The sequence below is a fragment of the Syzygium oleosum genome, unplaced genomic scaffold, assembly GCF_021117445.2.
Source record: "Syzygium oleosum isolate NSW1041296 unplaced genomic scaffold, Sole_v2.1 Sole_v2.01, whole genome shotgun sequence".
NCBI lineage: Eukaryota > Viridiplantae > Streptophyta > Magnoliopsida > Myrtales > Myrtaceae > Syzygium > Syzygium oleosum.
Window position 1 is genome coordinate 22,519,637 of NW_026607485.1, and position 13,472 is coordinate 22,533,108.

The 13,472-nt window shown below is 41.0% G+C and overlaps 2 protein-coding genes across 6 annotated transcripts; one reads left to right on the plus strand and one right to left on the minus strand.

Moving 5' to 3' along the window:
* Positions 1 to 972: 972 nt before the first annotated feature.
* On the plus strand, positions 973 to 1,911 carry LOC115690672 (F-box/kelch-repeat protein At1g57790-like). The gene has a single exon (XM_030617107.1). It carries the CDS (start codon positions 973 to 975, stop codon positions 1,909 to 1,911), a length of 939 nt encoding a protein of 312 aa, XP_030472967.1.
* Positions 1,912 to 4,277: 2,366 nt separating this feature from the next.
* Positions 4,278 to 7,080, minus strand: LOC115690651 (anaphase-promoting complex subunit 13). Of its 5 annotated transcripts, none has more exons than XM_056310555.1 (5): positions 6,919 to 7,080; positions 6,291 to 6,393; positions 6,100 to 6,153; positions 5,184 to 5,258; positions 4,278 to 4,537 (listed from the first exon to the last, which is right to left on the minus strand). In XM_056310555.1, exons 2-4 carry the CDS (start codon positions 6,364 to 6,366, stop codon positions 5,197 to 5,199), a joined length of 192 nt encoding a protein of 63 aa, XP_056166530.1. In that variant the 5' UTR covers positions 6,367 to 6,393; positions 6,919 to 7,080; the 3' UTR covers positions 4,278 to 4,537; positions 5,184 to 5,196. The 5 variants fall into 5 exon arrangements, with proteins under 5 accessions (XP_056166530.1, XP_056166526.1, XP_056166525.1 ...); XM_056310551.1 differs by having other exon boundaries at positions 4,278 to 4,687; XM_056310550.1 differs by having other exon boundaries at positions 5,156 to 5,258.
* Positions 7,081 to 13,472: the final 6,392 nt, after the last annotated feature.

Sequence of the window (13,472 nt, forward strand, 5' to 3'; positions counted from 1 at the left end):
ATAAAATAGATGTGTGTATTTTGTTTATCTTCTGTGCAGTTGTATGACAAGTGGAAAGTGTGACTATAGAGATTTCGCGTAGTCCGTATAGATTGTGTTCTTGACATGCTCAGTAGGTTATGAAAATATTATCTGATTTGGGGAAATTTCACAGCTCGGGTTTTTATGGCTGAAAAACCCAATTATTGGTAATTAAACGACAAATAAAGGAAAATTCGTATCGATGGGTATCTAAGTTCGTCATCAAAAGTTTCGGTTTACAACAGACATTCGACTTCCATCTGCGGTGTTCGGAGAACCTCAGCATCAGCAAAATGACTAAATCACATGGAAATTCAACGCTACAATTCTCGATCGTTGCCCTTCCTTTGCACTTGCTCCGATCCGTTGATGCTCCTTAGCGTGTTTACGCTCGAGTAGCTAGAGAAGGAAACGAGAAGCTTGCGAAACCTACAATGTGAAGAATCATAATTTATCCACTTGAAGAAAAGAAATCCTTCACGAAGATTGCTCGAACTCGAGGGAAATTTGTAGAACACAGAGTAGAAGAGAAGAGGAGAATCTTCGGAAGAATGTATTGGTGTTTCTCTAATTTAAAGTCGATATAGGACAGGATGCATACCAAACCCATTGACTTGAGTGTTGCGACATAGCTCCTCTGAGGATTCTCATTCATTAAGCAATGCACTGAGTGTCATCATCCATTTCTTCAGAAAAAGTACGTGGCATATATAAAAAGCATGACACTGGCCAAAGCACTAAATATGTCAAGACCATAAACGAGGAACATAAACTTATCTATCAAAAACCAGACATGAGACAACGTTTGGGAGAAACGTACAAAGCAACTGCTTCTACATGTTCTTCTATCTCTATGCTTTAGCGAAGTTACCATCAAACACCCTCTCTCTCTGCTTTCTCTCAATCCGTGAATCAAAAATGGCGGAGTTCCAAAGAAAAAAGAAATCAACAATGGCGGAGAATTGGGCCGACCTCCCTCAAGAGCTGCTACAACTGTGCTCAAGACAACTTCTTCAAAAGGACTGGCTTGCATTCCGATCCGTGTGCTTGACGTGGCGTGCCGCTGCGTTCGAAGAGAGGTTCAATCTACCATGTCGGATGCTCGCGGATGATAAGTGCACCGAGACCAAGTGGGCTGAGTTCTACATCCCCTTCAGTTCGCAAATTCACAAAGTTGTATTGCCGCAAGTGAAGGGGAAGAGGTGCTTCTCTTCACGGGGTTGGATCTTGACCATCGGCACAGATTTGGAAGTCCACATGCTGAATCCCCTGTCCCGTGCCTTGCGCTATCGCGACGACATCATTAAGCTCCCTAACGTGAACAAACTGTCCAGTTGGGATAACGAAATACGTGAACCGGAAGTCGTCAAGTTTGTCCTGTCTGCAAGCCCCGCTTCATCTCCAAACTATACAGTCATGGTCTTTTATTGGTCCTCTGGACCATTAGCCTTATGGAAACCAGGCAATGAGGAGTGGAAAAAGTCGACTCCCCCGGACCCGTATAAGGATGTTTTTTGTGTCATATATTACCGGGGGCAATTTGTCGCAGTTAACTTCAGAAGTAGTATATTCACTTGTGATGTGGATGGACCAGATCCAACAGCTCAAGTTATACTGGAGATGCCTCTGGAATTTCGACATCACTTTGAGGATAGCGTGGATCAGTACTTGGTGGAGTCGGCGGGCCATCTGTTGCTGGTCTCACGATTAGCACAAGTTCGCGAAACTAGCGAATTCCGGGTTTTCGCCATCAATTTAGATGCTAGAAGGTGGACGGAGCTTGAGAGCCCAGGGAACGTTGATGACGACAACAACAAGCACGGTATCAAGCCAAAGAGCATTGGAACATACTACATGGAAATGGATTTATTCTCCACCTCTATGGAATGAACCAAGTTTTTGATGTAGCACTATATCGATCGGTCCCTCATGTTCAAGTAGAATTGTCGCCTAAACATTTAAAAGTATCTTTCTATCAGTAATTATTTATGGTAAGATTTGCCTATTTTATGTTGCTACAGGGCTGGTTTTTTCACACGGAAATTTATATATTTTGTTCATCTTTCTGTATAGTGTATGACAAATGGAAAGTGTTGCTATTAAGATTCGCGTAGTCCGTTGAGATTGTGTTCTTGACATGCTCGGTAGGTTATGAAAATTTGTTCTGAATTATATTCAAGTCAAGTCTTGATTGAGCTTTGTCTTCTCGAGGTCAACTTCAATAAAAATTTAATGCGTCCAATTGGCACGATATCTTCATAACTCAATGATACTATTTCCTGGGGTCTTGACCACCTCCCTCTGTGCGAATGAGTTCCTTCCTCACCACTTCCACATCCTCCCATCGTTCATGAATAGATGCATACATATCTGACAATAAAGCATACCGCCCCCCGTGATCTGGCTCCAAGCCAATCAAGTATTTCCCAAGTTGTTTGCCTAGCTCAATCTCCCCATGAATCTTACAGGCAGAAACAGGAGCTCCCCTATTGAGCCCAGCTCGTCCAGGCAGATCAACCATAGAACCATAATGCTCCGACCGAGGTTCAAGCTGATACTTCCTGTCATAAGACTAAAAATTTGACGACCCTCTTCGACCAACCCCGAATGACTGCATCCATTTAGCAAGGCAGTGAGTGTTAGGTGATTCAAAAAAGGTTAATACTCTAGTTCGATTCCACTCGAACAAATTGATAAGGAGAGTAATTTAGTCTTACAAGCAAAGCAAGAACTATGTCTATGCAAGAATATGCTTCCTACCATGTTTGCCCGCATATTAAAGTCGAAGAGCATTAGCAGCATTCTGTATTGCAGTGGAATTTTTAAAACCGCCATCTTGTTACATTTCAAATCATAGGTGCCAATTTATGTTTACAGAGAAAGAATTAAGAAAACCTACGCAATCATGAAAGTAGTTCATGAGTAATCTATGTTCCTGTCGACAAATCACCTTTCAAAGGACGGATTGATATAGAAATTGACAAAGGATGTGAGAGGTCATTTGCTCAATCTTGGACAGGAAATGCGAATCGACGAGAAAATCAAAAGTACGAAAACTGGAGGTAATCTCGGCTAATCATGTAAAAAGAGTAATGGAGACAACAAGAAAATAAGATTGAACAATTTGTATTCATTGATTGATTGGCAGTCCCTAACTCGAATTACAATCCTAATGCTTATAGCTACAAGAGACAGTTAACAATAGTTACAATGGAACCGAAGAACATCCTACGTGACTCCTATAATTTAGCAATATGTATTTCCAAACGGTTACCAAAAGACCCACTACTGGATCATCATGACCTCATCACTCACCCTGTGTTAGATAATTACTTTCATGGCTTGCAGTTCCTCTTCCTAATAGTTATCACATTTCTTGGCAATTATCAATAGTGGCTTTCGAGAGTTATGGTTCCACGATTTGATGATCGTGCTCGTTTTATGATTGAACGGGTCGTTATCATTGTTCTCTGAGATTGTTGGCTTCGTGACTTGAAGACTTACCTATTCTTGATTCATCGATCTTCACTCCAGCTTGGGTTCCTTTGTCGACTTAACCAAAGTCTTATTTACAGGATCATGGCTCTGCACTTAGTAATTTTTTCTTCTATCGCCTATCAGTAACTTATCATCGCCTTTGTCGATTATCTATAGTCGTCGACCGAAACAAACCATGTCTTGCTCGGTCTCTTTCAGTCCGAGTCGATGGTAAAGGACTTGGGCACTTTTTTGGTGTCTAACAGTTCTTCAATCACATGGTAAGTCATTGACTAACGTAAGTATGCTGAGGTTTTAGGGCACGTTTGCTGAAGGGTGGTTAGTCTTTACTTCCGGATCTGATTCCCTTTCTCTAGTTAGAAAAAGGTCAAGCTTAGCATCAGAATTCCATTTTCAAGCGAAACTAGAGCCATGGTATGGTAACGGAGGCAAGATTAAACGTCTGATAGAGGCATTTCGTCAAACAGGTGACCCCAAATGCGTTTCCAAGGGTAGAATAAAAAAGAAATTGATGCAAACATGAGTTTCGAGTCTTACTGGATTTCACAAGCGATGGTTGGCATTGAACAGTGGTTTCAAGTAAATCCCGACAGGTGAATTTGGGTAAGAGACTGAGGGAATGCATTTCGGAATAGCGAGCATGAAGTAGGCATGGTAAAAATTAAGTCGCGGAGAATGGCTGACCTCTTCTATATGTCAACAGACACGTGGGGATCTCCGGCGAGAGAGGTGGTGCGATGGTGGTGGAGAGAGGGAAGGGGAGGAGAAATGCTGCGGTTGCGGCAGTTCTTTCTGAGGTTCCGCGGAGTTACATAAGCTCTAGCACTGTTGTGGATAGATTGCGAAACAAATCAAAAGAATACGACGAATTACAAAGAACTACAATGCTTCATGGTAGCGCTTCAACAATACATCACGGCGCGTTGTATGGGCTTGGATTTAGTGGTAGTTTAGTGCATTCCCCCGCAATAGAATGATAGAATCATAGCCCTTTGTTTTTCGTTGCAGTGGGTAGTCCCTGAAAATTATTAAAGAACTACTTCGGATTTTAAAGCGCAATACCGTAATGTTGTAGATCCGGTGCTATGCGCTGTAGCACGCCTATGAGCTTCGAAATCGTCGTAACGCATTGCAGCCCTCTGTTTCTTCGTAGCGTTTCTTCAAATATCTGTTTTATTGGATAGATCGCGAAACAAATCAAAGCACTATGACGGATTACCAAACATTACAGGCGCAATCATAATGCTAGAGCAACACGTTCAGTCCAAATTGATGATTCTGCTCATCACACCAGCAAGAGCATAGCAAGGTTTTAGCAGCAAATTCAAATGCCAGTTTCATCTGATGGAACTTCGTGTAGGAAAATCATTCTAACACTGATGATGACTCAACCCCGACTACAATCTTCCTCTTTTGTTCAGATTTTGAACCCTTGCTCCTCCCACTCTTGGCTAGACCTAATCAAGATTAAAGACATCCTCGGCCACCACTCAAGCACTCTATGTTGCGCAAGAAATTTTATTACACTTCTGTACATGTTGAAAATGAAGAGATGGGTTGCTATGGTGCTTAACTACTTATAAAGAAACAGTAACCACAAGAAAGTCATATTGATAGGTTAACAGAAATCCAGCACCTAAACCAAGTTCCAAGGATCAACATGCCTCTCACTATTCTTCACTGGGTGTTTAAAGCAAGATCGTGCCAAGAATCTCCATCAGCTTGTTGAGTCTCCTGATCTGGATTATTTGGCAAACAGTCGATCACTAGCCAGTCAATTCATAAGAACATAGAGAAAGCAGTTATATCTAGTGTTGTCATCCATTTCTTCAGATAAAACATAACAGCGGTCAAAGCACTAAATAGGCCAAGACCATAAATGAGGAGCATAAACTTATCAATCGTAAACCAGACATAAGAGAAATTTTTAAGAGAAACCTACAAAGCAACTGCTTCTACATGTTCTTCTATCTATGCTTTGGCGAAGAACCATCAAACAATTACGACACATCATGTAAATGTTCATTTGTCTGTGCTTCAACCAACTAAAGGAATCAAAATACTCGCAGCAGCACCACCTTAACAATAGAGACTTCCTTATAATTGTTAGAATCGTGATCCTCATAAGAACAAACAATGGGCTAAAAAGGCTTTATTGCATAGTTGTCACAGTTAGATTAGATTAATTTATTCATATTCATGTCAATTCGATTCAAAGGAGGCAATTCTCTAGCCTCAAGCTTATTAACCAATGGACCAAACAATGATGCATCACTATAAACAACAACAGTGACAGTGGGCGCATTCAATGTACAAGCCTAAGGATGAAACAAGCTCTATCTTCACAGTGCAACAGGGAGATAGAGAAACTCCAAGAACCAGCTTAATGAAAACTAGAGTGTCATAATTCGCTTTTGATGTTGGTTGGTCTCTTCATTGAATAGCAAGCATGTGGCATCTGTACGGATAATTAATAACAAAGTGTGGACTAACTATCAGATCAAGCATCAGAGGATAAGAATACATGATCCATTTTGCAAAGATCAGTACAAACAATAGATCGTCTAAAGAAATACATACTCGAATCTTCAGCATCTTCATTTCGAACAAGCAACACGGGTGGCAAGGGAAGATCTGAAACAACAACGCAATCATGTGGAAACCAATTCAGACATTGAATCCTTAAAAAAGCGGCAGTACATATGCATTTACCAAGTTGATGCCAAGTGAGAGCAAAATCAAGAAACTGAAGGGAGAGGAAAGCAAGATACCATCATTAGGCAGAGTGTCCCTCATCCATTCCTCATCCACAATATCTATGAGTACACCCATGCTTAGTTCCGCCATATTTTTCCCTTCAATTCCACCGCTACCCTACAAAAATGTACAAGCACAACAGTGGAGATGGTTAATTTCATTCTCTTACTTAGGTCTGAACTCAGCCCTCTCGAGATTAACCATAAAAAATTCCACTTCCCCTCCCTTCTCCACCTGGTTCTTGGACGGCATTTAACAGACATTTCACGCAAAAACAACAAAAACCCACTATCTTTTTAAGTGAAACCAAGCGGGACAATACGTCGAACACATAAGATGCAAAGCCGAGACAGAGAACAAAGCACCCGAAATAGCGAACAGACGTGAGTACCCTTTAAAGCTAAAAAAACCCAATCATTATTCCGATTCAGTAGCATAACCAACGAATACAGGAGCAGACAAGAACAAGGAGAAAAGCAGCGCGATGACCATTAGTTTTCAAATGGGTTTTTTCCCAACACAACAGCTGAAAAACAAGAAAAGAAGAGAGGCTGCTATCACCGAAAGAGAGAGAGAGAGAGAGAGAGAGAGAGTGGGGGACAGAGTATCGAGTAGAGTTTCTTGATGCGAAGAATGGCTTACCCAGAAGCAGGAGATGAATCGCTCCAAACGCAGCAGGCGTCGAACCCCGAACGAGAAAAAAATTGAATCTTTAGCTCCCCCGAACCCCAGAATTAGACCAGTTTCATGGGTGGGTCCGGTCGAATTTGAATCGGTCGAAAAGGGATATGAGATGGGCTGGGCTTTTTGATTCGATGAGCGATCATATCTTCTTTCTGAACATGTTGTTCATGAGTCAAATTGCTGGTCTACTTTTGATTTGTCCAAAAAGTGAGTGACAAAGTTCTATACATGGATTAATATTAGATGGGACGATTTTATTTTTTTTTGATTGGCTGAGTTACGGCGGAAAAATTACAATTACGAAAGCAATGAACGTAGTTTCTAATGATAAAAAAAAATAGGACACAAAGGTGATTAACGGGCAGGCGGCCACCAAGGCCCGAAAGGCGAATGAGCGGGCCTGCACCATGCCCTTACATGAGGAACCCCGACCCGACCTGCCCTACTTTGGCCTGAGCTTGACCCGAAAATTTATATCTAATTTTTATGTTTTTTTTTTTTTTGGTCGAAATCTAATTTTTTATGTTAAAAGGGCATACTTGGAGGATATATTAAGCTCGACCTATGGTCTCGGCCTATCCAATGATCACTTATTATGGAGAGAGTATTTCCCTCTATCGTCGTGCTTGGGAATAAAAGATAGAAGGAATGCAAAATACAAAAAGAAAAAAAACCATATAAAATCGGTCTAATGTAACTAAGGCCAATAAGACCGCTTTGCTTAGAAATTAACTTCAAAGGTATTAGGTACAATTTTCAGTCACTACTTGTGATTGTGAAAAAAGAGCGTTTTGGTCTTTGAAAGATATCTATAATTGTTTCACGGGTGTCGTGGGAGAGTCGTCCCAACCAAGTGTTCAGAAGCTAGTTTCAAAAGGGTTGTTGACATAAACCAATGCCGTCCCACACACGTCTTTAGGGTTCTCAACGTGCGACACCATAATTACAACGCAGTTCAGCTACAAAACAATACCAAGCGAAATCACATCATTTTCGACATCACGCTCACTCTAATTAAACTATCACCACAAACGATCATCACAGACAGAGAAAAAAAAAAGTCACCTCTTCGTCGGCAGCAACCCTTTCGGTGCTAAGCAAAGGCACAGTAATTAAACCGAGATTAGCTCTTGATTGGTCCCCAACAGCTTTAGCCAACCCCCTTTTTGGAAAGTAAATCTCAATGTCATACCTCGAGTTAGCTAAGCTGAACGTAATATAAAGTTGACGTGCGTGTTAATTTATGCATGTTAAACGCCCAACTGACGTCTCTTTCTCGTAATAATGCCTTAAACTACTCATTTTCCTTAAACCACTCATTTTCCCCCCCTTTATTCGCTTGGACCAACCAATAGATAATTTCTATACATCAATATCACAATATTTTTCTATTGTATATTGTGAATCGCAAGTGCAATTAATTTTTCATCTTCTTCTGTCATGCAATGACATTGATTTGACCCGTTTTTGGCCTTTAGGTCCCCATGCAATCGGTCATCCGTAAATCCGATATAGATTCATTAAAAGAAATGGACAGAAAATTACTTTCCTGACATCATCGAGGACGTCAGCTGCTACTTTTACCTTTATTTGCTCTAAAATTTTTTTTTTTTTAATTACCTTTGTTCTGGTGCTGAATTCACCAGGTGTCGGTCTGGGGTTCGATATGAATTATAAAACCACCCTGCACTAATGGCCGTCCGCGTGAGAACCTTTTGAGCTAGATCAGCTTCAATCCAAGTTTTAAGAATTACATCTTCTGAAAAGGTTCCTTGGAAAAGTGGAAAGTTCCGATTCTCATTCCGCACATAATTACAAACTTTTTCGTCCGTCTCAGATGAAGGTAGGTGGGAAGTAACCATTAGGGGTGATCGGTTCCCGGTTCGATTCGATTTCAAGGTGAAATCGAAAATCGGACCAAGAGAACCGGTTCCCAATTTTGGGAACCGCGGACCGAACCGGTTGGTTCTAAGACTAGGAACCGGACTGGACCGCCAATCCGGTCCGGTTCCGATCCGATCCAATAGAACCGGTCACTTAGAGTTTAATTTTTTTTTTTTTGGTTAAACACTTAAGGTTTGGTTCACATTTTACTAATTTTTGTCAATGAAATTCACTTAGGGTTTAATTCACATTTTACTAATTTTTATCAATGAATTTATGATAATAAAGTTCACTTAGAGTTTAGTTCACATTTTATTAATTTTTTTAAAGAAAAAAATAACAAATATATATATTAAATAGTCGGTCCGGTCCGATCTAGTTCTCCCTTGGAACCGGGAACCGGACCGCCCGGAAACCGATTCCGCTTTTAGGAACCCGGAACCGAACCGATAGTCCCGAGAACCTGACCAAACCCGTCGGTCCGGTCCGGTCCCGGTTTGGGCAGTCCAAGTTGCTCACCCCTAGTAATCATGTGGTGGAGCGGTTCTAACTTTGAAATTCATCTATCTTTCCAAAAGCTTACCTGTTCTCCATTTCCCAAACTCCATATCGCTCTTTCCTCTATAGTCGGCCATACATTAACAATTGCTTTCCATAACATTGAATCACCAGGTTTGGCATAAACAATATTTATTTGTTGTGAACAGTATTTAGCTTGCGAAACCCACGTCCATAGCCTTCAATGGGAAAGATACTTTAATGTGGGAAGGTAAAAACATTGAATCTTTCCCTGCTAAGTCAGCATATGAAATTATCAAAGGGATCAAGAAACTGACAGGATATGGCCCCATATATGGCAGTAGAGGGGGACCTCAACGTATTAAAACCTTCCTTTGGCTAGCGGCACGTGAGCGTTTATTAACCAATGAATTGAGGGCGTCTCACAATCTGGGAGGTAACCCTTACTGTTTGCAATGTAAATACTACTGGCCTCTCATTTTGAGTTCAAATTACATCATATTTTTCGGAAAGGCAATCGGCTTGCTAATAGGCTTACCAATATTGGCATAGCGAAGCGATTGAATACTACATTCTACTTACAACTTCTTAGAGAATTATCTCAAGTTTTGTTTAGTGATAAAGTTGGGATTACAGACTTAAGACTTTAATTTACTTAGCTTTGTACCTTATGTTTACCAAAAAAAAAAATCAGCTCCAATCAAATTAATTAAAAGAAATTGCTTATCAACGTTTTATTTGTTGAGGGAGACTATTCTAGACCGAGTTCGCCTCAAAGTCGCCATTATCGGTATTTCCTTTATATTTATTTCCGTCCGTCCAATCAAATCTTTCAATCAAACAAGCGAGAATACATAAATTAATGTGAATACTCACTTAGAGGAAATAATCAAAAAAAAAAAGTATGTGGAACCGACGTCAAATTATCATGGAACATCATGGAATGGACAAAGGATTTGGCATTGCACACGTCTTTAATCCTTATTTTAATTGTCTCATCTTTTGTGTTAATAATAGGATAAGTCTTATCTAAAACTTTTTTGGGTGGGTCATGTTGATCAATTGAGAGAAAAAAAAATAAATGCAAGATTAGTCACTTTGGTTGCACCAAATCAAGACCATGGAATTCCTTAATGGATGCTCATGGAATTGATAGTTCTTCGAAACCTATGATAAACAAAATTTTTCAAGTGACCAATGAGTTCATCCGTGACATCTTTAGTCCCCTAAAAAAATTGAATGATAGTGTGGAAATCTGGATGGTGCAGATCATGGATATGATTGGTTAGGGAATGCTTGGCGAATGGTTTCTACACACTTCGGGAAGTATAATATACGACCTAACGCTGAACTCATGAACAAGGAAATGCATTTCAATTGCATGACAATGGCTAAAAAAACTATGTTGCTTCAATCAATTGAGTAGAAGTTGTTCTCAGGAGTATTTTAAATGAACTGGGCTGTGTTTTCTTCGGTATTCCCCAGGGTCGGCGCAATCGGTTTGGATGTTGACAAAATGTCCAGCTTAGAAATGAAGGTTGTCTATCCAAATCGCACCAACCGTGTGCAAGCTATTCTGGATCAATGTCACTATTTTAGAAAAATAGTATCACTACTACATTTTAGGTTTCGTGGGCAAAGTTTTAGTCAATACTATCTTGATGAATGCCATCTAATTAATCACCGTCCTCTCCAACATCCAGTTTTGACCAGAGTTATATTGTGGAGCAAATTACTCAAATCAGAAAGCTTAGAACGCAGCTTATGACATGAAATATAGTTTAGCAGTTCCCACATACTAGGAGCCTACTATATTTCTCACGTATGGATCCAAATTTTATCGTACGTAGCATTGGCATTTAATGATGATTATTCCTATGAATTATAGTCTAGATCCTTAGTTTAGGGGTTTGAAGGTACTGGTTGTCTTCCTGGAATATAGTTATTCCATAGTTAATTATCCTACTTCTATAATTCATACAAATGGAAGATGCAAGGTTAGATCAGAGACACCCAATAGTTATACCCGAGTTAGACAAAAGGGACTTTTACACATAATGAGACACAATGGTCTATATTCAATTCTTGATTGGCAAAAGGTCGATTCTCGAGATCGGATCATAAAGAAATAGTTAACTCCCGTGATCGGACTTTCGAATCTGGACAGGCGTGAAAATTCTGTTCCTAATCAAGTCAATCGGTATGCCAAAACCTAATGCACGAAAGCTTGAAGAAAAAAATCATCTGATCGCCAAGAAGGAATAAAAGGTAAGGTAAAAAGATCGCGTGTTTCTAACATTCTATTCATCACGATCTGTTTACAGAACTCGGGCTTGAGGATGATCCTGGTGCTCTTGACATTGACTAATGCCAGACGAGTTTACATAATTCAGCTTTCTTTTTGCTTGAGAGGATATTGGTAGATTAGGTTTATACTAAAAGGCATAATTGTCATTATATTGTTTTTAGTCCTAAACTCTATGTATATATATTGTGAATTGTTTCATCAATGAAAGCAACGTTTGCCCAAACTCTACATGGTATCATAGAGGCGATCTTCGAAACTCGTCTCTCACGTCCTTTGAGCAATATCTAGTCCTCCTCTGATTCGGTCAGATTGATTCGCCGGTGTGATTTGATTTCTCGGTGTCGTCGCTGCTTCCGTCCGGCGGTCTGGTTTTGCTTTCTCGTTGAAATTCTCAAGACCTTGTTTGCCGGTGTTGATCTCTAGCTCCCGTCCTTCTACGTGCCACAGCCGCCGCCCCTCACTAGTCACCACGCCTGCTGTCGGCTTGTCCATCGTCGCGCATCCACCTCGCTTGCCGCGAACCTATCTGCGATTTGCTGCGTCCTCGTTGAGTTGCCATCGTTGCTACCTTGGTCCTGACGTTCCTCCTCACCGGTCGCCACAAGTCGCCATGGTAGACGATTCTCAAACCTCTTCAGCCATCGCTCCTCCACATGAGCAGCCGAACAGCCCTTATTTTATGCATCCTTCTGATAACCCTGGATCTAATCTCGTCGGCATGGTCCTTACGGGTGATAATTACAACAATTAGTCTCGTGCCATGGAGATTGCCCTTTCTGCCAAGAACAAGATGGTGTTTGTTACTGGAGAAATTAAAAAACGAGCCACAGCTGATCTTGCCTATGCGTCATGGATTCGTGTTAACAAGATGATTCTATCATGGATTCTTAATTCCATTCATCCAGATTTGGTGCCAACGGTTTTCTACATAGAGTCAGTTGCAGATGTCTGGGCCGATCTCCGCAAACGTTTTTCGCAATCGAATGGTCCTAAGGTTTTTCATCTTGAGCAAAAGATATGCACCCTTGCTCAACATGACGATGCCGTAATCAAGTACCACAACAACTTGCGAAGTTGCTAGGATGAATTGAATAATTTGGATCCGTTACCGCAATACTCTTGTTCAGCTCATTCTATCATTACCAAACAACAAGGAATCGGCGATTGTTTCAATTTCTCATGGGTCTCAATCCGAGGTACACTAATGTTATTAGTCAAATTTTACTAATGGATTCGTTACCTAGTGTTGCACATGCATATGCACTAGTTCTTCAGGATGAGTCGCACCGTCATATCCAATTGGATCGCCCACCGTCCGATCAGACCAACACTTTGCATAGCACTCACGGCAACCATACTCTACGGCCATACGCGGATTCCTCATCCCACGGATAGCCCGACTCTCTTGGCACTCCCGCTTTGTCCGCCAACCTAGCTAAACGGACGAACACGTCCCGCGGCCTGGAAAGATGCGCCCACTGTGGCATCCTGGGACATACACGGGATGTGTGTTTTCGACTTCATGGCTTCCCTCCCAACCACAAGCAACGCCGTGGACAGCCATCTACTTCCTCCCGGCCCGTGGACAACAAGTCCAACCATACTTCTGATGCGGGACCTTCTCCGTTCACAAATGATCAATATAAGCAACTGATGCGCTTGCTGCAAGAGGTAAACATCCCAAAAGCCAACCTCTTAGGTAATGTTCTCGACTTATCTTCTAGTTCATTTAATTCTGATACTTGGGTTATTGACACTGGCATCACCAACCGCATCACATTTGAACCCCATCACCTTACAA